The sequence below is a fragment of the Chenopodium album genome, chromosome 22 (genome assembly GCF_948465745.1).
Source record: "Chenopodium album chromosome 22, dcCheAlbu1.1, whole genome shotgun sequence".
Classification (NCBI taxonomy): Eukaryota; Viridiplantae; Streptophyta; class Magnoliopsida; order Caryophyllales; family Amaranthaceae; genus Chenopodium; species Chenopodium album.
Window position 1 is genome coordinate 4,348,412 of NC_137855.1, and position 25,828 is coordinate 4,374,239.

A 25,828-nucleotide genomic window follows, 5' to 3' on the forward strand; every position below is an offset into this window, starting at 1 on the left:
ATTACTTTTATTTTGCTTAAAGTTACCAGTACTCATTTTTATTAATTAAAAAGTAATTTTTAATAAACTTAGGGTATATTTAATTAGTTCGCCTTATCAATGTGATCTAATTTGAGTACATTTGGGTGACTTTGCTTTGAAAAACCTATCAATCATGTGGACATGTTATTTTACTCTTGGGATATGTAGCTAGATATGTGTGCTGACGTGATTGGGTCATCGCCCTTGACACAGTCTACGATGTCCAATTTTGTACCTGGTCATGTGGTGATAGATGCTACTCGACGTAAACATGCAAAGTATGAGGCTAAGGGCCTGTTCTCTTCAGCTTAATTTCAGTTTAGTTCAGTTCAGTTCAACTCCAATCAGTTCAGTTCAACTTCTAATTTCTTCTCTCACAAAACATTTATTTTAGTTCAGTTCAGCTCTATTCAATTTAGTTTAGCTTCAATTAGTTCAATTCAATTCAGCTAAATTCAATAAATCAGGACAGGCCCTACGTGTGAGACAATTGGATATGGTAAAATTGAAACTAATATATGTGTTCTTAGTTCCAACTAGTACAATTAAACTCAAAAGCTTTGGAGTATTAAGCTAATAGCTGCCTCTCGATTTTCCTCCAATTGTACCTAAAGAAGGGTGTATATATAGAAACAAGCACAAGAAACAATCAGTTCTTTAAACAGCCTGTAAAGATAAGATATGCTCCGTATATGCAGCCATACGCCTTTCCTAGCCTGAAGCCTGAACTGCTGACACTCTGAACTTTGAAGACCGAAAGCCTAAAAATAGGTAATGGGGGAAAAAAAATGTCAAACAAACAAAACACATAGATGCATATTCCAATCAAATATTGCAGTTGGCCAAACTAATGAAATCCTAGCTCACCAAAACGATAAATCGTTACCTTTCATCTCCTCTGAAAGTTAAGTTTCCCAATGAAATATGCAAATAGAGATGCAAAGACCAGAGGGTAGATGAATAGCATAACAGCAACAAGGCCAAGATGATCATGATGAAACCCGAAGTATTCTTCTACGAATGAAGCAACCGTTTTTGTTTTTCCAAATACTGTGATTTCTTCATGTACATCACCATACTGGGAAGACAGCAGACCATTTAGAGTCCAAGAAGTTGGACATAGATAATATAACCACAGCCACCACTTGGGAATATGCTGCAATAATACCATTTCAATTTTATAAGTTTAGGTTCAACTGTTCAAGTTTCAATCTGGTAAAACTTAATTATGACCTAATTACCCAATGTCCCAATCCAAACTTGCAATTAACATGGAATTATTTAAACCATTTTTCACACAAACAGAAATAGACCTAACCTGGAATCAATGTGACTGATATTAATTTAATACAATAAAAAATCTAATAGACTTGAATCGACGTAAACCAGTCTGGACCTGAACTGAATGACTCGGTACTCAAATGACATCAACATTTACCCCAATGGCGGAACAGAGTCCATGACAAAAGGAGAGTCTAATATACACAGGCTGCTCAGGCAGTAACAAAGAGGGAACTGAATTATTATAAGAAAGATCTGATGTTTCATGTTTGTATTAAACAAGGACCTAAGATCCACAGTTAAAATTGAAACCAGAAATAAAAAGTAGCCACTTCCATAGATATGCTCAATTCACCTAGAGTCTAGAAGTATTAGTCACACAGTTTTATTACCTAATATTAAAGAATTTATCAAAACGTTGATACCTTTCTTATGTAGTTGTTAAGCCACACAGGGGAGATTTTGGGACATCTGGCCATAGTGTATTACTTTCAGAAAGTTGCTATCCTTTCTTAACATTCCAAAATAATACAGGTGACTAAAATTAATGACAGAGGGCATGCTAACAAGCTTTTGTAATTCAGACAATACATATACTCCTAGAGTCCTAGAATTGTCAAAGCAAAGTCACCCAAGGGAAAGGATATTTTCCTTAAATGAAAAAGGAAACCAATTTGTGGACATATTGTTACATAGATTAAAGTATGTTAAGAGAACATTTGAAAGAGGTGACTAACCGGTAGAGGTATCAAAAATCCAGCAAATAAATTCATCAATGGGTAGGTAGATGCTGCTATAATTGTAGCTAGTTGGTAGTTTGGTGTCAGTGATGCAAGCATCATACCGAAGTAATTGAAATACACCAAAGTACAGAACATGGCATAGAAGTACCAGAGCAACTTGTACGCTGATAAATAATACCCAATCATCGGATATGTAACAAGTGTGAATATTAGAGCTAGTGTAAGAAGATAAGGAAGCTCAACGGTGACCTGCAAATCAACAGCTAAATAAGCAAATGAAGGAACATAAAATAAATAAAAGCAACATATCAAAGTTGTTTGACCAGAGGGGGAAGCAAGCACCTCCCCCTCTCACCAAATCACCGCACAAAGAAGGGAAAAAGTAAAAAGTTTTCAAAGAAATGACTAAAAATATATGTAGAGTGGGAGAATTATGGGGTTAATGTCAAGTTGGAGCAATGGAGGCAAAGGTTAAAATCTAGAGGGTTTAAGCTAAGTCGGAGTAAGACTGAATATTTGGTATGTCGTTTTGGCACTCAGAGGGGGACAAGCAATGAAGTGGTGAGTTTGGATGGAAAGGATTTGACCATGAGTGAATGTTTTAAGTACCTAGGGTCGATCATCCAGAAGAATGGTGACATTGATCAAGACGTGACCCACAGGATTAAGTCAGGGTGGCTTAAATGGAGAGCGGCCACGGGAGTGCTATGCGACCGCAGCATTCCCTTAAAGTTGAAGGGAAAATTCTACAGGACTGCCATAAGACCAGTGTTGCTCTATGGTACAGAATGTTGGGCTTCTAAGAAAGAGCATATTAAAAAGATGGAGGTTACGGAAATGCGCATGTTAAGGTGGATGTGTGGAAACACTTTAAGAGATAGAATCAGAAATGAGGTTATTCGCAAGAAAGTAGGTGTGGCGGGCATTGTAGATAAATTAAGGGAAAATCGTCTGCGTTGGTTTGGACATGTAAGACGGAGACCCGAGGGTGCACCGGTGCGAAGAGTGGAAGAGTGGGACCATGGAGGGATTAAACGAGGAAGAGGGAGACCAAAGATGACTTGGTTGGAAGGAGTGAGGAAGGATATGAAGTGCATGGATTTACGTGAGGATGAAGTTTTGGATCGTAAGGGATGGAGGAGAAAGATTTATGTTGATGACTACACGGAATAATCAAATTTGGTTCATGTTAGCCGACCCCACTTTTGGGATTAAGGCTTTGATTGATTGATTGATTGGGAGAATTATGTTACTAAAATAGACCTAAATACTCGTTTGTATGCATTGAAAGATTGAGACAATTCACGATGAAGCAGAACAGGTTTTTTGGGTTATACCAAAGTACTAGTGTGTTGAACATGTTTCCTCGTAATTTTAAGAGCCAGACAATTTTAGAAAGGTTTAAATGGGAGTAATGGGACCATGAATAGATTCTATACCTGTGCAAAACAATAAGCCCACGAGGAGTACATCCCTGCAAATCTTTCCCGATAAACAACAGTTCGTTCTGCTGTAATGTATGGAATAACAGTAGAACAGTTGTTTAGTCCCAAGAACAACACAGCAGCATACATCGAACCAAAGATCGTGAACACACTTTGTTCATCTTTTCTGCCAATTCAATGAACAAAGGGCTAATGTAAATATATAAGGCACGCCTTTAAATATATCAAGACTGTATTTGCAGCTAAAATATAACATACTTTTAATTCTTTACACAGAGAATAGCTTCAATATTCAGAAAATCACAAAGCTGATGTTAAGATAGAAAATTGTTGTGCAATATTCTTAAATTTCACTGCCCAATACTTTTTATTTGGATACTAGAAAAACAGTACAGGTTGGCAGTTTTTCCAGGATTTTAGGTTTCCACACTGACACTAGCAGTGGGACAGCAGATTTTCCTGATAATTTTAAAGAATAAATAAAGTTTAGTTTTCTTAAGTAATTTCCCCAACTTACATGCTCCTCCCTTGCTGCCAGAACAGTAACGCAAAAATAAGAGATGACACAAAGGCATAAATTAGGCGTGTTAAATTGTATGAAGGGCTTCTCCAGTAAGATAAATGTTGTTTCCAAAGGCAAGATTTAAATTGCTCCCAACCAGATAGAGAAAAGCGCCTTTGGAATTGGAGGTCCTTAGAGCCCACTGAAGGGAAACTTAGCTGCAGTACCATCTCTTCATTGTTCCTGGAGTCAACATGATTAGGGAAGACATAAAAAGAACCAATAAAAAATCAAATCTACTAGAAAGGGAAAGGACTACAATCACTAGAGCTTAGTGCATCCATTGATGAAGACACCTACTTGCATAGAACAGAGCTTTTGTAAAGTTCAGCAAAATCAATGCCCATTTCTTTTTCAGAAGATGCAGAAGTGACCTCCAACATCCATGTAGCAGGATTATAATTATCTTTGATCTTGGGCATGGCAGGTATAGTCTATTTAATTTCAAAAGAAAAGTAACTCATAAGAATCTATGAGGCAGTAAACATACAATTAAACTAATTAACAAAAGGCCTAGAACAATATAGGGACATTCAGGAAATAATCTAACCTGAAAATATTCAATAATGTTACTTGATTTATGGCCCAGAGGACCAGAATAGATCATGTGTCCACCAGTTTTTAAGAGAATAAGCTGCAGTAACACAATACATGAACACTTGTCAAAATTCAACTGAGTCAAGTGACAGAAATCCCATATTAATCCGGAGAGATAGAACTAGAAGACAAAACAAATATATCAGTTACTTCAGACTTCAGAGTAATAATTAAACGACAATGCATTGCAATAATAAGGTTAAGTCAGGATAATGTTACACTTCAAAATGCTTACTCACCAAATTAAAAGTTATTCAATTTATTATTTATGAACTAATATATTCATAACTGATCACGTTATTAACTAGGAGAAGAGAAATAATTTTAGAGGCCAGAAATCCAGAATACAATTAATTGCTTAAAAGCATTCAGTTTGTAATAATATACACTTACCATCTTTTACCAACAATTTATAGAAACGTTAATGTAAAATGGATTTGTGATGTGCAAAGGAGGCTTTATTGCCATAATATTCTCTCTTTTCTACCAATAGCTTATTCCTTCTACTGTAAAAAATATGTAATATATGTCGAATTTGAGATTGAAGTGTCTTTGTCAACAAATGAAGTATCCTACCTCGTCAAATGCTTCAAATATATCTATGCTTGGTTGATGGATGGTGCACACTACAGTTCTACCAGTAACAACAACATTCTTGACTGCTCGAATTACAATGGCAGCTGCTCTTGCATCCAGACCAGTTGTAGGCTCATCCATAAATATAATAGATGGGTTGGCCACAAGCTCCACAGCAATAGTGAGCCGCTTTCGTTGCTCAGTTGAAAGACCATTGACACCAGGTAAGCCAACTAAGGCATCTTTGAGTTCACTGAGCTCAATAGTCTGAAGGACTTCATTGACAAATTCCTGAAATACATTGAAGACAACTCTGTAATGTAATTTCCAAAAACTGTAGGACTTGCAATCTTTGTGTAAAGAGAATAGTCATACTATTTTGGTGTTTGAACCAATATTATCAGGAAGCCGAAGCCAGGCAGAAAAGATCAGTGATTCCTCTACGGTAATGTTTGGAGAATGTATATCTGTTTGTTCACAATAGCCAGATACTCGAGCAAATGTCTCCTGCACCTTAGGATATCCTCCAATTCTTATTTCCCCTTCAATAGTACCACTAGTTTTCCTTCCTGCAAGAACATCAAGAAGAGTTGTCTTTCCAGCTCCACTGACACCCATCAACGCAGTAAGAATACCTGGCTTAAAAGAGCCAGTTATATCATGCAAAAGTTGGAGTTTTTTCTCAGCAAAGCCTTGTTCTCTCATTTCCTAAAACCAGAGAAGAATTATTTTTTTAACACGGTTAATGCTCTGGGTGCTATAGAACAGCTTATTGCATTAGCCATAAGGAGACCTCATGCTGAAGAATTTTGGTTTTGAGATTACCATAGAGGTATCAATGTAGTATTGAACATTGTGGAATGCTACTGTAAGGGGTTGGAATGGTAAGATCATATAACCTGCCATGATCACCAGACAATTATAACGCATGTTTTGAAAAAAAAATGTTCACATGAGCAATGCTAGTTAATAAAATAACGAAGAATTTAACCTTTAGAATCCACACAAGTTTTGTTTTTATTTCTCTCTAACTCGTCTGCCGGCTCTGCCCTACGTGGATGTCCTGATCCTTGTAATTGAGAAAGCTTTTCTCGTGAGATAAAAGCCATTGATGCTCCCGGAGCTACAAATTTAATTTAAAAAAAGATAAGTCAATAATCCTAACATAACTATTTTTTCTTTGGGAAAAAGACAAGATGGTCTCACTCTCACCCTTCAAGAATGTTAAAGCTAAAGTATATCCTACATTGGAAAGTAGATAAAACCCAAATAGAGCGAAAACCGATACCCAGAAAAAGTAACCATCAAATAATAGTCCACGAGACTGAAGAACTTCTCGACCTATCGTTGTGTTCGAGGGAAGCATCTGCAGATAAGAATGAGATATATTATTGGCTGAGGATGATACACACCATTTACTTTTAATAAAGTAAACAAGCACGGCATCAGCCTGTAGAAGCTCTCAGAAAAGGAAAAAGGAGGGGCCAGAGGCCCATAGCCTGAATATATAGGCATTGAAAACAGATACACATCAAATAACCTCACTAACTTAAAGAAGATGACAACAAGCTACTAACTTAAAGAAGATAACAAGCTACATTGTCATAATCAAAGTGGGCATGAGCAGAATACTGATGTCTAGTGGGTTAGCCAAGCTTTTATCTTTGTCCATACTAAGTGCAAAAGATGCACAAATAATTATGGACAAGGTTATGTAATTGCAGGTTCTTGAGGCATATCCTCGAGAAAGTCATTATATTAGGTATAATCTTAGCCCATAAATTTGCATCATTACTGCCATGCCCTCCAACTGCTTTACCTTCTGCCATCTTGGAGCAAGAAATTCATTAGTTGAAAGACCAATCTCCCCATAAGTAAGTGGCACAGCCCAAAATCCCCATTTTAACCATACTGGCATGGAAGCTGCAAGTAAACACACAGGTAGGTAGGTAATAGATACATAAGATCAGCAAATTCTAATAAGCGAAACAGCATTAGAATTCTTACATCGTGGGATTATGAATCCGCTAAATATGAAAACAAACAGTATGAAGAGAACAGAAGCAAAATTGGAAGCAACTATAGTTCGAAGTAGAGAAGCCAAGAGCCGGAACATGGACATTGATGCCAAGTGCACACCCGAAAACAGAAGAGCTTGGCAGATAAATCTGAAAAACACAGTAAATTCTCATATTTGCTCCATGATCTAGTTTTCCATAGTACAATATCACTGAGATTGAGAAGGATAAGATTCAAACACAACCAAAAGTCCAAAACTGACAAAGACCAAAGAAGAATTCCAGCTTTAGAAAAGTTTAAGGAAGCCTAGATGTATGCAAATACGCTCCAATGTAGTGAAGACTTGCAGATATAGCTGTTAGCATAAGGAAAGAGATATGGTACAGTGAGCCAAATAACAAACTTTAGTTTGAAATTCAAGCTAGGTACTACTTAATTAATAAAGAATTCAGGATCTGCACTGATAGTAAAAAAAAAAAAAAAAAAGTCATTACATTAGCATATAAATAATATCACTGAGAGCTGTAGGCACGACCACAAATGTACATATTTACAAGGGACATAGTTGTATAGGTAATTAGATAAACCAAAAGCACACAAAGTTGTTACTCAGAAGTCGAATTGCTTCTATGTTAATAAAAATTGACTATCAACATAGAGAACAAAAACGCTTAATTTTATATGGAAAATAATCATAAGACTCTTGAAATATTACCTTTCAACTTCAGGAGTAAATCCAATGACGTAGTAAGTAAGTGAAGTCCAGATAACGGCAAGCAAAATGGACAAAGGGATCTTCAGGATAACGGCTGGGATTGCATAAGCCCAAGCTGGATAGAAATAGAGGTCTCTCTGTTTGAAGAAAACGGGAAGTCTCATGATAGTCATAGCCAATTCTGGCATTCCATCAACCATAAGCAGGACAAGACCATAGAACAGAGCGCCCAAATAATAATTTGCATGAAGATTGTCAACATGCATTTGTGTACGTAAGAATACAGTCATTGTTATTAGAGCTATAATTACCAGCTGCAAGTAACAAGATCAGGGGGGAAAAAAAAGAGAAAAAAATTAGGTTTGAATTATATTAAGCTCTAACAAATAAACAGTGGAGTCAGCCAATAGAAGTACTTGATCTTCTTTTGGGGAGGGGGAGAGGGAATGAGAAATTTTTGAAGTTTAAACATCATTGTTTCATAACTTGTTTTAAGTAGCCATCCCATCAAGAATCATACATAATAGACACACGCATGCACATACAAACAGGTGTGCCTTGGCGAGTCCACAGAGCTTTATAGGTCAAAAGATAAAGCCAGGAGGGGAGGAGGAGCTAGCCAACCTGAATAATTTTGAATATATATACGAAAGAGTTTCTCTTCATAAGCAGGAATTCCCTTGATAAACAAGCTTTGAAGAGTTCTCCCTTTGGCAGAGAATACTTGAAAAAGGAGATAGCATTATCGTCACATTGTGTCTTCACAGTTGGCTGTGAAACTTCTTCAAATAAACTCTTTCCAGCATGAGATGCCCTAAAATTCTCACACAACATATCTACAGAGATATAGCAATAAGGTTCTTCACGAAACCAGTACTGTGGTTGATCTTTTTGTGAAATAACCTGTAAAAAGGACAGAATGCAGTGGAAACTTTACCTCAAGCAAAAAGGAAGGTAGAAAAAAAGTGTTCACTTCATAATTTTATGTGTATTGCCAGATACAAGACTTGAAATTGTTACCTCCTGAAGAAAGTCAGCTACTCCCTTCCTCTCAGGACACCTAAATCCACAAGTCTCAAAAAATTCCACTACATAATCACATGGTCCATGATACACAACCTTTCCTTCTGCCATTAAGATTAGATCATCAAAAAGATCAAAGGTTTCTGGTGCTGGCTGAAGAAGGGCGATCAATGCAGATGCATCTGTTATGTGGACCAACTGCTGAATACATGAGGTAACCTGAAATGCAGTAGAACTGTCCAAGCCATTTGTTATCTCGTCCATAAATAACACTTTTGTAGGCCCAACAATCATTTCACCTGCAAAATTTCATAAAACAATGATACTTCAGAAAATTAGGGTGTATTCTGATTTAAGTTCTAGAATGGTTGTTTTAAGCACAATTCATTATGGCACCTGTAGTCAATCTTTTCTTTTGACCACCTGAGATGCCTCTCCTCATAGCATCTCCTACTACAGTGTCAGCACATATATCAAGTCCAAGAATCTGCAAGTAAACAAATGGGGAGTAGTTGAATACATGATTTAATAGCTAACTTATATCGACCACAAGCAGACTTCAAAATCAAATACGAGGCAGGTTTATACAGGAAGTTACTTTTAATATATAGTCTGTCTGCAAGGAACTCTTCAATCCTTCAACAGCTGTTGCCTGTTACCCAGATCATTAGACTCGACAAACACAATTACTAAACAGCATAGTAAAAAAAAATTATAACGTTGCCATCGTTAAATCAGAAAATCACAATAAATTAGTAAATAAATCACATGTAATTATAATTTCAATCATTCATCTAAACACTTATTTTAGAGGGGTGTAGCAGGAAAGGATAGGGCTTCCAATTCCCTTATCATGTATTATATGGAAAATATATATAGAAATTACCAAATGCCTTATAAACCCTCATTGTATCTTATTGAAAGAGGAAAGGTTCTAGGAATAGAGAAATAGACAAGAGTTTCTATTTTAGTAAAGATACAAGAAATTAAGAGGCGAGGAGTTCACTAAGAACTTAATGACGCTATAGGAATTATCTTCTTTTATTCAATACCTTGATGAAAGGATTACGAAAGTATACTTTTGCCACAAAAATCTCCACATCCAATTCTCCCAATAACATAAATATGGAAATTATAAGATCCCATGAAAGGCAAGAACTGAGAGATTTTCCTTCTGTGATGCCATTTTTACTTTAAATTAAATTGATATAACATATATAATGCAATATAGATACTAATTGAGCTACTTCTCATTATTCAATATCAAGGGAGTTTTAGGGGAATGAACCTAGTACTCGTAATACTTAACCAAAAATAAACCTACTGGTATCAACTTATATTGTGAAGTCATATCATTGGTTATTATTATGCTCAAGTAAAAAAAATAAAAAAAATATACTTCCTCCGTTTCTATTTAGTTGACGCGTTTGATTTAGGCACATATATTAAGGAGAGGAGAGAGAGTGATAGAGAATGAAAAAGCAAGTGGGGTAGCTTATAAATGCAAGGTAAAAAATTTGCCCAAAAAGGAAACGTGTCAACTAAAAAGAAACTTCCTAAAAAGGAATACATGTCAACTAAAAAGAAACAGAGGTAGTATATATTTTCTTATATTGATTACATCTCATATCTCTAATTGAGTCTCTAATTAGTGCCTAATCAGATGAAGCGAAGGATAAAAATAGCAATCTAGCATAAGGTGAAGATATCTAGAACTGCAAAGACAGAATCATAGTTAAAATACCTTCATGTATGCATCTATATCAGGCTCTGGAATGATTCCTTCCTGTTTCTCCCGTCTACAGACCTCAATCAATAAGTCTGAAGAGGCAAAATGCTTCCATAACTACTTAAATATAATGAACAGTTATGGAAAAAAATCATTATTCAGGAACTGAATAATACTTACCTGCACGGCTTCCCACACCCTGACAACGAGCTGAAAAATCGATTGTCTCTCTCACAGTCAAGTCAGGAATGTGCAGGTCCTGCTGACTTATATAAGCAGAGGTCTTCTGCGGAATGAATTCTTCAAATTTGTACCCGTTGTAATCAATATCTCCTTTAAGCTACAAAATAAAATAAAATAAACAAAATGTATAGGAGTTGGAATTTTGGAAAGCACTAGCTCCATACAAAAATAAAAATTATTAGCCCAATTTGTAATTCCCCTTAAAGCTCCTTTTTTCAGAATAGAATTATTATTGCTTTAGTCCAGTAAAACCCCAAGTTGAACCTCCTATCTCCAGAACCTAAATTCAAGGAAATACACAACTGAGATGTTGGCTACATGGCCTACATCAGATAACAAGAGGAAAGATGAATGTACAAGAGGAAAGACGAATGTACAAGAGGAAATACGAGTTCATAACATTAAAATAACCTCCAAAGAGCCATCAAGGTTTCCTGAAAGTGCCATTAAAAGGGAGGTCTTTCCACATCCAGGTGGACCAAGTAGTAGCGTCATCCTGCATAATTAACCAGAAATACATGAATGCACTTGTTTGGGAGACCACAGGGAAAGAACCATGTCATACCTCTCCTTAATACTCTAGTGATGTCATCAACTTCTAATACAAACTATTCTAGTGTTCTGCTATTGTACAGTAGCCACCCTTACAATCAACCCACCTCAACCCCACAAGAAAAAAGAAAATATACTTTGGAGACGTGAGAGTAAATAGATGTACACAGGCACGATGTTCTGCAAATTGAAAATGATAGCATTTCAATTCTCTACCATCAAAGTATCTCAAAAATCCTAGTCACTCTAAATCATAAAGATAAATTTCAGCAGTGACAGTTGGTTCAAGATCTCCAAGCTTCAATCTGAACCATTTTAGACATGATATCTTGCTTCTTTTAAAAAAATTGATGCTGTCCTAATAACTAGAAGTTCTAGTAAGCAGACCTAGTGTGTCATCCCCACTTCCTTTGTGTGTGCTTTTACTCTGCTTTCATGTAATACTTGCCCTCTTAAAGTGATAAGCCATATTTAGGCACGTCTAAAGAAGAATAGGAAATCGCAAACTTAATATAACAAATAATCATCAGTTGCTGTAAATTTTGTACTAGTATCTAGTCTGAAATATACTCTGCAGTAGACATCTAGAATTTCAGTGATGCATTAGTCAATTATCGTCCTGCTTCCAGCTTAAATGTGACAATACAATGATGTAAATAGCGAGAAAAATAGGAAAAATCACCTACAAGACTGCAAATGAATGGTGTACCAGGACTTATCTGCATGCACTCATCTTTAAAGCACTAAGTCATTGACAGACTTTTGATTCAAAATTAAGCAGCACAAAATATAATCAGGGAAAGAACATAAAGACCCGGACAGTTGTTACATAACTCAAGGTTATATTCTATTGCAGCACCATAACACTGAATTAAACTTAAACACAGTAATCTAACACTAGAGGAAAGCACCAGATGAAGGAAGAGCCATGTGCTACTTTCTACACATACAAAAACAGTCTTTCTTACAATCTAGTCTTAGCACAATTAGCACTGGATGAGGGAAGACCGCATGCAAGTTTCTACACATTAAAAAAGTTTTTACGAATAATGTTTCATACGATTCTTAGCACAAAGTTAAACACCCAAATTGTAGAACATCATTGCCTGCAACTGACCTCCCAGGTTTGATTATGCCACTGACATCCTTGATAATGCTGAGCTTTGCTTCTTGTTGCTGAGACCCCAATAACTTGGAAAAGATCTGAGCAATGACAGTAAAAGTTGACGAGTCAGAGTAAGGGCCCTGGACGAAGGTCTTCATTATGGTAAATTAGTCATTTTACGAATATTGAGATAAATCAAAAGTCTTTTATTATTAATAATAGCTCTATTCAGCTTCAAGTGGCATCATAGTCCAGACACCAAACAATGAGAGAAAGACAAACATAATGCTAATTACAACTAAGAGCTGCAGCTCCATAAAAAGCATGATTACATCTGAAATTTTCCAAATACACACATACTTACAGATAGACCGCTTTTGAAAGAGTTCCAAAGTGTAGGAAGAGGCTTGCCATCGACAACCTTACACCTTGCATCCACAAATAGGTTTCTATACTTTACTTTAACAGCAGGAAATTGTAAGCCAACTCTACACAGGAGGAAAAAACAAAAGGGTTAAGAAATGACCATAACCCAACAAATTAAAAAAAAAAAATGCTTTAATTAAGTCTGATGACTACTGAGTACAAGATGTTAGGTCCTCTTAGTTTTGGGTATATCGTAATCAGTGTATCTCACAGCATTGATCAATAAAACAGCTAGATCAGATGATATATATGATAGCCAAAGGGAGTAAAGCTTTATGCCACAAGTGAACACCTCCAAAAAAAATTCTACTTGCTAAACCTAGTGGTATTTGTCTTCTTTCTCAATTGTAGTCATACGTCCACCAACAATGTCGACAGCACCCAACCAGAGTTCCAAGCAAGAAAGAAGCCAATATATTATTACAATTTGCAAAAAATTGTGCCCTATAGTAGCTGAAGATATCAGGAAAACTAAGACGCCCAGTCTTTATATTTCTGCCCCGACCACACACGCTCTATCATATTGTCCCACACTACTCCATCCATTAATAATCACTAATTAGTCTATGATCATTATGATTCTTCAGAATTAATCTAGGCAAGGAACTATATATAATTTAAAACATACTATAAACAACTCAACGATTTATTGAAAAAAAATCAGCCATTGGTTCAGTATTACGGCTTCAGTCCTGCAGTGATATAATATTTTGGATCCTTTAAAGCTCAGAAAAGTTCGAATTGATTTTAATAAAAGTTAAGAATAAGTAGTGGAAAGTGTAACGTGTATGTTAAAGTAAGAATTAATATCTTGTTAATAAAAATTCTTGAAAACATCATTGGACATCACAAATTAAAACAACATCCCACTCCCCCTCTCCCTTTAACAAAAAGTATATAAAGTCAAGCTTATATGATAGAAGTATGACATTACAAATCAATGAATATTTAATAATGAAAAAGAGCATACATATATATTTTACTAATTTCATGCATAAAAAATGACCGTACTTACTTGTCCATTCTTTTCCTAAGTTTTTGCAATAAACGAAGGTTATCTTGTTCAATCTGTTTGATGAACTTCTCAATGAAAACACGCCGGTCTAGAGGTCCAAGCATGGAGACATCGATCATCCGTTTTCCATTGACATTGAGTGTGCTATCCCCATGATAATTATCAAATAAAAATACCCTTGACCGTTGATAGGTAGGTAACCTCTCAATTTTACCCCATTCCTGAAGAATTTCTTCATCAAGGGCATCCTTAGAAGAACCTAAAGATGAATTACTTCTGAAACTAGAGTTGTGACTCCGGAACGATAACCTTGACCTTTTACTTAGTTCTGCCAGATCAGAATGCTGAGATGTAATTTCATCGCCAGAGAATGGAGCCATAGGATATATAATTAGAAAAGATTCAAAGAAGCAAAGAAGACACTGGGAAAAGGAGAGGAATTTCTGTAGTCATTTAAATGCTATCTATACTATGATATTATTGTATGCACATGCAGAAAAGTTATAAAATAACCATGACTAGTGCATCACTATCTAAACAAAATTTAATTTTACAAGGAATTGAAATAGAATTTTACATATGGCATGCTGATTGAATTGTACTAACATGACATGCAACATGATCATTACATAAATTACATAATGTTAAACAGGCATAGAATGTATAACTTCAATCAGATTTCAAAGCAAATTAATGATAGAAAATGAAAATGATACGAGTACAGCTGTACAAGCAACATAATTTCAATTTTTTTAAGTTAAATAGATTGACATTCCTGCTAGGTCCTTCATTTATATTAAAATTCAGGATCCGGACATATGGTAAAAAAAATGAGGCTATATTAGTGATATATAAACAATAGGCAGTACATTTTGCACGCTGAATTTACAGTTAAACAATTGACTAGCAGCAACAAACAATTTGTTGTTTAACAAGTTAATAATTACTATTAATTATGCCTTCTTATGTCTTGACAAGACATTTACATGCAAAAATTCACAACGGAAGGTACAAATTTAATAATTACAAAGAGAGGACTATATAATATAGGAGTCAACTCAGAGTAGTATAATTTAAGGGTGCTATCCTTCTAACGTACATAATAATCAAGAGTTTTATATAAAAATGCGTTTGAAGTAAGCAATGATGCCAACTGCAAACCAAAAGATTCCCTCATTAAGCTTTCAACATAACAAAATTGCCTTAATAAGTATTGAATACTACTCGAAGAAAGAAAGTGTTACATTTCTCAGATTAAACATTGTGTTACAACAGCCAACAGGTGATCAATAGCATTTCCCATACAGATTCTTAAGGTAAAAAGGCTGCATACCCAAGTGAAAGGAAAAGAAATTAAATCAACAAAACCGGTCATACATAATAGTTGTACAGCCAGTCCCAACAAACTTGTGCTCAACATAACTTCTTTCAATAAAGATAAAATGATGAATTTTCCATGAGTTCGTTGAATAGACAAATACTCCTTTCATCCATTTAAAATTGTCAGTTGTCTCACACTCACACATATTTCTTCATAACATCCAGAATAAAGTTGTCAAATTTCCTAACACGGTAATGCAACTACTACGATTAACTAATTTGGGGATGAATAAAAACGACAACTAATCGTATTATATAGGGTGTTCAGCTTAAAATCAGGGCATATACTCTTAATTGATAACAAGGGGTTGAGACAATGCGACAACTACGCCCTCAAGAGGAGAGGTTGAATTCAAGCACCGTAACAATAACCCTTGACGACTAAATTGTCAATAACAAAGTATATTTTACTGCTAACTGTTATTATTGGTGCATTACATTGGGAGTAATGCTACAATAAACTAATCAAAATTTTCTCCTGGGTTGAAATTATTTGCTTATGAATTCAAATTTCAAGCAAAAACTAAGCAGAGAATTTGCAATCCCCATAATAATTTGCGTGCAAAACACTACCCAACTCATAAAATAAGAACATTAATTTGAACAGCAAATTTAATCATGAAAATTAAAGAAATTGAGATTAAGCTAAATTGAAGCAAGGGATTGTAAAATGTGCCTGCAAAATTTGAAATTTGATTGACCCACAATCTTGTTGAAACTGCTAAATAGTATTCCGCCTGTAATTCAAGGAAAAAAAATGCAGGAATTAGAAATGAAATTTGATTATCAATAGAAACTTTTAATTTAGTATATAATTTAGTTCTATCCAAAAAAAAAAAAAAAAAAAAAAAAAAAAAAAAAAAAAAAAAGTTTATAATTTAGTTTCTGATTAATGTTGATTACCGATTATTAAGAATCATATGCTTCTTCAAGTTTTCAAAATCACAATGAAGTTCAAGCGAAGTTTAAGATTTTGAGCTGGTGTTAACTGTGCTTCTCTGAGGTGGTGTTGGGCTTGTTGCCTTGAAATTGAAATATGGGCATAAGTTGTGTTTTTATTTTTTGGGCGCGCACATATAGGTTAACTCGACCCCAAATTAACGAACATAGATTCGAGGGAGTTTAGGAAAGGTAAGAGAATCTCCATCCTAAAATAGCTCTTAATTGGATTGATTCCACAACTACTAGAGCTAGTATTACTTGATTTTTTTCGTATAATGGTTAAATTTTACTCATATTTAAAGGTTTTTTTTTTTAATTGATTATCATTGATAGTACTTCGAAAGTTCGAATCAAGGCTGACCTACTAGTTAAAAAAAAATTTCACACCTATAATGAATCTTTTATAGAGGTTTGATTCTCACCCCTTGCAAAATACGTAAAGTATCACCATATTGACGACAACTAAGACGCTCTCCTTTGATCTCAAAATCTTGTTTACAATATTGTCAATTGCAATTCTTTCTTAATTAATAAGATGTTAAAATTGTGATCTATGAGTAATCTCATTTTAAAGAGGGGGGTTTCATATAAATTGAAAGGTTCGAGTGTTGGACACGCCTAAACAAGCAAGACTATGAGCCTCAATATAACATTCATGGTAAGATAGGTCACGAACAAAAAATGATGACTCGAAAAAAGTTGAACTCGTCACTAAACACAAAGTCCACAGCATAAGGAAGGGGCATAAGGATGCAGCAAGATGCCCAGAATTAATAGACCATTCTCGTCCTGAGCAGCCATACGGCCATACCATCGCAAATTTGCAATGACACGATTATAACTCATGAAAACTCTTAACCCTAAACATGGAAAGTATGACTCATTAAAATTCAAGAATACAAGCGAATAAAATAAGATGGAAGATTGGATTATGATCACTCTTTTCTTGGCTTGACACCATCAGTTTATCACTATTGATGAAATCGTATCTAATACTATCATATTCATATCTCAAATCTCAATGGAAAAAGCACAAGCACAGTACATAAATCAAATTTGAATTGCTTAGAATGACTGTACTTTCTGTACAACCCCTCCCCCCCCCCCCCCCAAACACTCCCACCCCTCTCTCTGTCTAAATTATAACAAAAAAAAGAGTTCATAACCTCTCGCCGTACCACTTTCATACACAAATTAATATGTCTACCTAATACTAAGAAGCTAAGGGGGAAAAATGATACAGACCAAAAAAATAGACAGACTTCTACAGTAGAACTCCCCCTCCACCAGCGCTCGAGAAAAGAACAGAAGAAAATTATATATATATATGGCAGTGTCGGTTGTTGGCCGGAAGCATCTGAGCGACATAATCACAGGAATCAAGCCATCAGGATCCTCTTACATGAATAGCGTGCAAGTTTATCCTGATGCTCGTGGGAGCCTTCTTCCATCTGGCTTTGAGTCTGGATTGTCACTTTTGTCTGTGTCCGATAAATCCCTCTGGGAGGATTCAAACTCTGCACTATTTGCCCGTGCCCTTCTGTGTCTGCGATCCTGGAATGCAATAGAAAGTACCTTAAAACATGTGGTAGGAAAAAGAACGAAGAAATTTCATGTTGTTATATGAGTCGTGGTAATCTTTCTACTCCAACACTGCATATACTAAATCATCTCATTGTAAACCATGTTCTTTTCAAATAAAATCCTGAGCTATTTGAACAAACTTGAACTTATTAGTCCTGAACACAATTTAGTGGCCTTAAACTGATCTTATTCAAATTTACTTTTGTGCTATATATTAAATCATTAACTCTAAACAGTTGAGTTGAACAGAACTTTCGTGCCCTGTAGTCTGTGGTCTAAACTTGAATTATTAGCTTGAAATGTACTCCCTCCGTCTTTTCATTTGAGTCCCATTTCTCTTTATTATGTGAGTAATAAATGCTATAAATGGGACTCTAATAAAAAGGACGGAGGGAGTATTTAACTTAACTAATCAGCCCAGAACTAACTTAGTCAAACTGAAACTTAAGTGTAAGATTTTGCTAAATTTTATCAATTTTCATAGGCATTCTAGAAAAAAACAGTACAACTTTTTCTGATTGGGCACAGGTGACCCAGCTAAAAATGAAGTCATGTGTGAAGATTTGTTCTTTCACTTGAATTATTCATGTCTGCATTTATCTGAACAATTTTTTTTCTTTGTTTTGAGTTTTGACAGCTTAGCTAATCTTAAAGTCTTAACTCACCTAAACCTAAATAAACTAATTTACAGCAGTAAATGATCTTCGTAGCCCATGTATGAACTTAACTAACTTAATGCCTCTAACTTAAACTTATTTTTCCTGAACTAGTCTAATAAATAAGAAATCAAGATTGAGCCATACACGGGGTGCCAGGTTCCAATCAAGAAGAAGGAGTTAATTTCAACAAGATGCCAACAAAAGAGGCAATAGAAGTGAAATTTAAATTTAAACAGAGTACATGAAGAAGCTAACACAAGGAAACAAAGAAAATCCAATAAGCATGTGTTAGTCGACAAAGGATGGGTGACCATTGGTCCAAAATGGCACAAGAAAAGGTTGCAGCGTGAGCAAAACATGAGAATTAAAGCTAAGCTGATACGACATGCATACTATGTAATAAAAGAAACTGATATTATTGTAGAGCTAGATATCGCTGTTAAGTGTAATAAGACTGACAACAACATAAATAGGAGGAATTGTTATTACTGCAGCCAACAACATAATTAATCATAAAGATGATAGAGCAGACTGGAATCACAAGAGGTAGCAAAAAGAACTTCCTACGTTTATCAAAATCAACTGTGGTTGACATAAGGTGACAACAAACAACTCAGAATTATCAATTACTCATTGGCAAAGACATGTTAACTCAGTAGAGCAATAAAGTTAACTCAGTAGAGCAATAAATAAGGATTGGAAAAATCAGGTTTAACATACTATATAATTCCAAACAATCTGTGCAAAGTACAAACTACTTCATATGTTGAATTAAACGGTTAAACCTTTGTAATGTAAAGGTGTTTCAGAGTGTAGAAGCATATTCATGTTAAATCAAGTAGAAACAACAAATGGAACATATTCGCTCAAACAGCACAAACATATGCAAGTCATTAGTAAAGATAAAAACTCTATTTTTGTCATGAAACTTATGAGTCATGAGAGCCCTAAGGAAGTAGGATCATAACGAATTCAGGCCATGCGGGGTCAGTGTGTCCATGTGGATCAAGATTTAGGTCGCTTTGGTTTGGTAGGGTTGTTCTTGAGTCAGGCTTACAAGTCTACTAGTGATGAGAATTTCTATACACGGTGCTTTCTTTTTTCTCTTTTATCTACTCCATGTTAACGGAAGGGGATGGGGTAGAAGGAGCTAGAATAGATGCTGGAAGCTGCCAAATAAATCATATCATCAGATGACACCCCGATGGTTTTGACTTCTGAAGCAAATATGACAAGATTTGGAAAGCTGTTAGTAGAATGCACCACAACACCAAAACAACTAAAAATCTAAGGAGAACTGTGCAGTACAGAGCAACAATGTCTTTAAACTTATCAAAACATAATTTCAAGTCATCAATTACACACAAAAAAGTTAAAGGTGCAGTGTAACTTTAAAACCACACTAAGGTGGAATTGACCATAACTAACCTCTCTAGGTATGGGATACTCCTCTGATTCAAGCATACGAACAACCTGGCCCATCTTGGGTCTCTTGTCGGAGTCTGGATCAACGCACCTCAGTGCAGTGAGCAGAGCACGCTTCAGTGCCCTTGTTGACGGCTTTGCTTCAATATTTGGGTCCACAACTTCCTCAGACCGCCGGCTTCCCACCATCATTTTAAGCCAATCAACCAAATTTACCTGCAACGATCATGGCATATTATTCAATCTAAATTATCACCTGACACCTTGTATTGAACTTGCAAAAACATTGTTGGTATAAGAGAGTATGTTACTTTGAAACAAGAATAACCAACTTGGCTACATTATGACATTTGACTAAGAAGTGCCTTCCAATATTAAAAAAAAAATAAAATGCAAGGCCACTTGATAGCTCATAGACAACCAACTTAGAAGCAATTAGATCAAAAAGTGAAGCTACAATGCAAGAAATAATTCAACTAAAGACATCAGGTGGCATGTTTCCGTTTTTACTATCATAGAAAGTTTGGCTATATAGAATTACCACCTATCAATGGGTAACGTAGTAATTGATAATTCTTAATGGCAAAAATTCCCAAACAGAAATTGGCAATAATGAAAACACCAAAAGCACAGGAAACCATCAAAAATTTCTAAGCAAATACTTTGTATTAGGAAGTTCATCCAACAGAAGTTCAAGCAGCAACTTCAACAAAGTATGATTAAAAAAATTAAAAATAAAATAAAATAAACCAGTATTACACACCTCCTGCTGTGGACGCCCATAATCCACAGGATCTCTTCCAGTAATTGCCTCTAAGACCAAGACCCCAAAGCTGTAGACATCACTCTTCTCGTTCAAAAGCCCAGTGTTTGCATACTCAGGTGCCACATATCTGAAGATGGAGGACAATGGAGATCAGCTTAATTGTAAAGTATCTTTCTAAGTTTCTAACAGTTGGCAATAGAATAGAACAAGAATACACGGCTATTAGTAGTGATTTGAAGTCAGGATACAGGACATACAACCAAAGTTAACAATGTATAAGCACCATACCCAAATGTTCCCATAACTCGAGTTGTTACATGACTCTTCCCAGCACCAAGAAGTTTAGCAAGGCCAAAATCTGACACCTTCGCATTGAAATCTACATCAATTAAAATATTGCTCGACTTGATATCTCGATGTACAACTTTTGGCTCAATTGCCTCATGCAAATAGGCAAGACTGCAAAAAAAAAAAAAAATTCAAACGGTAAATCTGCGATTCAAAGCATTACAGAGGCCCACATGATATAAAACAATAGTAGTATAGTACTATCCAATCAATCTCCAGCTAATATGAGTATAAAATCAGATTGTAGCAAACTAGCAACAAGACCAACAACACAATGATACCTCTGCTCTACTCCTATCCCTCTCATCCAAATTTTCCACACTTCCTTCCTCCTCCAAACATTTACCAGGGATCTGCTCTCCCCTCCAGTTTCCATTGTCTAATTTACTTTATATTATGCTTCTACGATGATATATTCATATTTATGTTTGTTGGGGGGGGGGGGGGGGGGGGGAGGAGGATTATACTCATTATAGATGACAAACACGTAGTGTCGTATCTTCACCATTGATAGTAGCTTCACTGAAATCCTGATTCAAAATCAACTTCATACCTTTTAAAGATGCTTGAAGTAACCTATACTCACTAAGACATTGATCAAGAAATCAAAAGGGAAAATTTAACATTTTAACCCATAAACTGGAAAGTAGGTAACCCATAAGATGTGAAAGAATTGAATACACCAAACCACATTGCATACTAGCATAGAAGTAGATAACTGCTAGAAAAGGTAGACTCAAAATTGAAATAAGGTGTAGCAAAATCACAAATGATGGTTACAGCCCCTTAAGGAAGGATAGAAATTAGAAGACATTAGGGGGAGTGGCATAAAGTAGGTAACTGCTAGAAGAGGTAGCCTCACAACTGCAAAAAGGAATAGTAAAATCACAAATGATGGTTAGGGGACTTAGGGCCCTTAAGGAAAAGGAATTAGAAAACATAAGAGGGAAGAGGAGGTCAATAGTGGAATGGTAGTTATTATTGAGACCGCCCTAAAGTGGAAGACGGAGGACATTTGAAGGAGACTATCAAATTTGGCATCTGACAAGAAGATGGAAAAGGGGGGAAGACCATATGATGAGGGAGGGGGGGAAACAAAGGGGAGTAAGTACACCCACTATTAGGTGGTGGTTTTGCACCTTATGTGATTTTAATTTATTGATTTGCCCCACATATCCATAGAAACTCTGCCAACAAATATTCTTAACATCAGCAGGCGTTACCCTACATATACAAATATGCTATAATTTGAGCGGCAAAAAAGTAAGCTAAATTAGGTCTAGTGAGACCAAAAATTCTTTCATTATAAATGAATTAAAATCCAACCAGGGAAAATTAGGAGCAGATAAGCAATTCAATTTTTTTTTTAATCATCAAGCCAATCCAGAAATTCAAACTTTGATCAACTTACGCTTTTGCTGTGCCAAGCAGCACTTTCATCCGGGCTTCCCAAGTCAGATATCCATGTTGACGCATGGCACCATGAAGCCATTGCTCTAAGTTGCCATTATTAACATACTCATACACTAGCATCCTGAAACTCATAAGAGGATGATGTCAGATATTTGTGGTTTTTGAAATATACAAATCAACTATGATATGGCTAGATCAAATCCATGTTACACACAAATTCCAATCCCAGGGAAGTACCTGTGAGTTCCTTCAACACAATAACCCAACAGCCTGACTAAATTCTTATGACGAACGTGACCAATGGCTTCCACTTCAACTCTAAATTCTTTCTCAGCTTGGCCTCTACAAGATAAAATAAAAAATTTAGTAACTTGAACTAGAAAACACATCATACACATGAAAAATAGCATAACTTGAATTAGAAAATTTTCGTATATACTCATGTTAAATAGCATGGTCTAATGAGCTTGAGAAATACACAATTAGATCACTTCCAAGATCACTTCCTGACTTACAGGTTATTAAGAATCCTCTTTATAGCTACAGGGGTACCATTGACCAAGGATCCTTTGTATACTATTCCATATCCACCTTCGCCAATGACATTTTCCTTTGCAAATCTGTTTGTTGCAACCTCAAGATCCCTTAACGTAAACCAGTGACCCCAACCCAGGTGTGAAAATTCAGGCAGACCACAAAGTGGAGAAGGAGCTGTGATTGGATGAGAGGAAGATGGTTTGTACATAAGATATGACCCAGATCCCCCTTCATCCCCTGATATGGAACCACCTGTTTCCAAACGATGAAATGATCCCGACTGGCTGCTGACTTCTCCATTTCTCATTTTCCCTGAATCTCCATGGACGACCACCTTATCAGAATCCCTGTCACTAAATTTGTCCTTGAGTGTCATAAAGTTCCCTTCATTAGGAGCATATGCATTCGTTGCTATCTGCTCCACCCGAATTTCTTTAATTTCTTTGGATACCGAAGGGATTTGAGTAACGGGTATATTTCCTTTAGCTCTCCTAGCTTTCTTGCGAAGGCATAGAGGTATGAGGGCAATTATAATAATGATAAACAGTCCAACAACAATCCCAATTACTTCCCAGACCTTCAAGCCGAAAAAAACCTTTTTAGATAACTGAGCATTAAGATCACCCATTTTCCAGAAGCCAAAATACCTAATAACAAACACTCCAAACAAATGCCAATCAGTACTAATTTCATCAGTAACAACCAATAACAACATATCACTCAGCAGCAACAACGTTAGTAATTTAGAAATTAATACGAGTGCTAACTACGGAAATATATTTTAATGCTTATATATAGCCCTTACGAGTTCCGGTTATCAAAACCCTTGATGAACATATATATACACTCACATTCAATTTTCAGTCTTACATCCAGAAGCACAGTAAAACAAGAATAGAGTGAACAATCATATACTGCTTGGACATGCTAAATTGATGATTAATAAATTAAACTACACTACAACTATAAATTGCAACCCCATCAATTAGCAAAATTAGTAATCCAAATGCAGGTAAAACAAACCCATTAAACTTCCAGCCTCCCACACAAAATATAATAACAAACCATAAATATCAACATTAGAATAGCCAAATTAACTTCATTAAAAGAGTTAAAATTGCTTAATTACCTGAGATTAAAATGTGAAATTAAGATCACAAACCCCAATTAATCACACCAAAAAAAACCCAACTTGGATCTCCAACAAGAAATTCTGTAAAGCCCATTAAGTGGGGCAACCATGAAAACTACAGTACCTTCATACAAAACTGAATGAACTTTCAGAAACCTCTTACTTAAAACAAAAGGGAGGTTAAATTTATTATATATTATTGTAAATAATTTCTGGGTATGACAGGAAAATGCAAAAATTGATTAAATCTAAGCTGAAATGGAGCTTTCTCCCACCACACTAGTTGGGAAAAATAATCAACAGTAAGAACCCTAAAATCCCAGAAATGGCAACAAGAAAGGTGGTATTTTTCAGGTGGGAAGAACAGGAACATGGGAAAATAAAAAATAAAATAAAAATAATGATAAAAATTAAAGGGAAGTGAGAGTATATCTGTGAAAAATGGTTGTGTGAAGGAGAGAGAAAGAGGAGAGAGAGTGGTGGGTATGGAGTTATCAGTGGTAGGTGATGAGACAAAAATTTGGGGTCACAAACAGTAAAAGCGAAGTATTGAGATTGGATTGGAAGGTATTCTTTCTGATTTTTCTTTTGGTTTTTGCTTTTGCTTCTCTTGGAATGTGACTGATTATCGTCCTAATTCATTATTTAAGTCATTGTGTTAATTCATTGTAGGAGGTTTGGAAATTCAAGGGTCTAAGCTCTATTTTTGAATCTTTGAATGTGTTTGTGTGTGTTCGGTTTTTACCCCGGTAAAAGAGAGAATATGTTGGGTTTGAAAGTCGAAAATGTAGTTTTACATGAAGCCAGTAAATTGGGGTGAGTTGAGTGATTTAGGGCTTGAAAAAATCTATTTTTTTTCTAAGTTTAAAATGGTTTAAATGGAAATTAAGGTAGGTTGTGGCTAATAAATTTTTACCTCAACACATAAAGTACTTTGTAAAAAAAAATCAATTGGGATCTACCAAAAAAAAAAAATCAATTGGGATTGATCCAAAATGAAGGTGGAACGACATAAAAACCAATTTTCTGATTCAAGTCGATTTTAGAACATTAATTTCTTTATCTTTAACAATGGTAATTGTACACATATTCAAAGAGCGAAACCTTATAAGAATGTGAACAACATGAAACTGTAAATTTCTCAAGAATTTTTCAAAACCCCTTAGCTTCCTATCATACTTCATAATTTCTATTTCTGGAATCAAAAATGCCTTTTTATACTACTCGTATATTTTTTGTTAATCAATAAGTAATTGTATAAAAGTAAACACGGTATAATTACCATGCACCTATTAATTTGACAAGTATTGAGCTATCATGATTTGACCAAATCTATTCACACCACATTTTTCTCCGATAAATGATATTGTTCCTTTTTTTTTCTTAGGATGAAAATTTCATTGATAATTTTTACGGCCCTATACACTTTACAAAGGCAGTAAAACAGTGTAGGGAGCTTATGCCGTTACAACATTGTCGGTCAAACGTCATATAAATCAAACTTTAATGATGATAATGATGTTTAGTGCTCTATTAGTCTAACACACCATTAATTTAAATAATTACCAAGATGAATCATAGGAGCGGCGA

The 25,828-nt window shown here is 35.4% G+C and overlaps 2 protein-coding genes across 2 annotated transcripts; both read right to left on the bottom strand.

Annotated features, from left to right (window-relative positions):
- Positions 1–583: 583 nt before the first annotated feature.
- On the bottom strand, positions 584–14,280 carry LOC145605091 (pleiotropic drug resistance protein 3-like). Its single transcript, XM_081661108.1, has 22 exons — positions 14,053–14,280; positions 12,964–13,099; positions 12,624–12,682; positions 11,366–11,450; positions 10,892–11,051; positions 10,727–10,803; positions 9,379–9,469; positions 8,980–9,281; positions 8,584–8,862; positions 7,960–8,273; positions 7,233–7,393; positions 7,045–7,148; positions 6,435–6,591; positions 5,601–5,872; positions 5,226–5,516; positions 4,603–4,686; positions 4,353–4,486; positions 4,008–4,235; positions 3,485–3,656; positions 2,040–2,294; positions 908–1,177; positions 584–782 (listed from the first exon to the last, which is right to left on the bottom strand). Exons 1-21 carry the CDS (start codon positions 14,169–14,171, stop codon positions 911–913), a joined length of 3,747 nt encoding a protein of 1,248 aa, XP_081517234.1. The 5' UTR covers positions 14,172–14,280; the 3' UTR covers positions 584–782; positions 908–910.
- A 3,218-nt stretch (positions 14,281–17,498) lies between these two features.
- On the bottom strand, positions 17,499–24,740 carry LOC145603445 (putative receptor-like protein kinase At5g18500). The gene is made up of 8 exons (XM_081659354.1): positions 24,236–24,740; positions 23,085–23,753; positions 22,807–22,911; positions 22,568–22,690; positions 21,097–21,267; positions 20,806–20,935; positions 20,046–20,258; positions 17,499–17,928 (listed from the first exon to the last, which is right to left on the bottom strand). Exons 2-8 carry the CDS (start codon positions 23,732–23,734, stop codon positions 17,794–17,796), a joined length of 1,527 nt encoding a protein of 508 aa, XP_081515480.1. The 5' UTR covers positions 23,735–23,753; positions 24,236–24,740; the 3' UTR covers positions 17,499–17,793.
- Positions 24,741–25,828: the final 1,088 nt, after the last annotated feature.

Excerpts from the sequence above, each read along its gene's own strand:
- LOC145603445 (XM_081659354.1), bottom strand. The coding sequence starts at position 23,734 with ATGGGTGATCTTAATGCTCAGTTATCTAAAAAGGTTTTTTTCGGCTTG. Across the intron at positions 22,691-22,806 it reads TGTGTTGAAGGAACTCACAG|GATGCTAGTGTATGAGTATG; the intron begins GTACTTCCCTGG and ends TATGAGTTTCAG. Across the intron at positions 20,259-20,805 it reads ATGGGCGTCCACAGCAGGAG|GTAAATTTGGTTGATTGGCT; the intron begins GTGTGTAATACT and ends TGATCGTTGCAG.
- LOC145605091 (XM_081661108.1), bottom strand. The coding sequence starts at position 14,171 with ATGATCGATGTCTCCATGCTTGGACCTCTAGACCGGCGTGTTTTCATT. Across the intron at positions 11,451-12,623 it reads GGCATAATCAAACCTGGGAG|GATGACGCTACTACTTGGTC; the intron begins GTCAGTTGCAGG and ends TTAATTATGCAG. Across the intron at positions 4,687-5,225 it reads TATTTGAAGCATTTGACGAG|CTTATTCTCTTAAAAACTGG; the intron begins GTAGGATACTTC and ends GTGTTACTGCAG.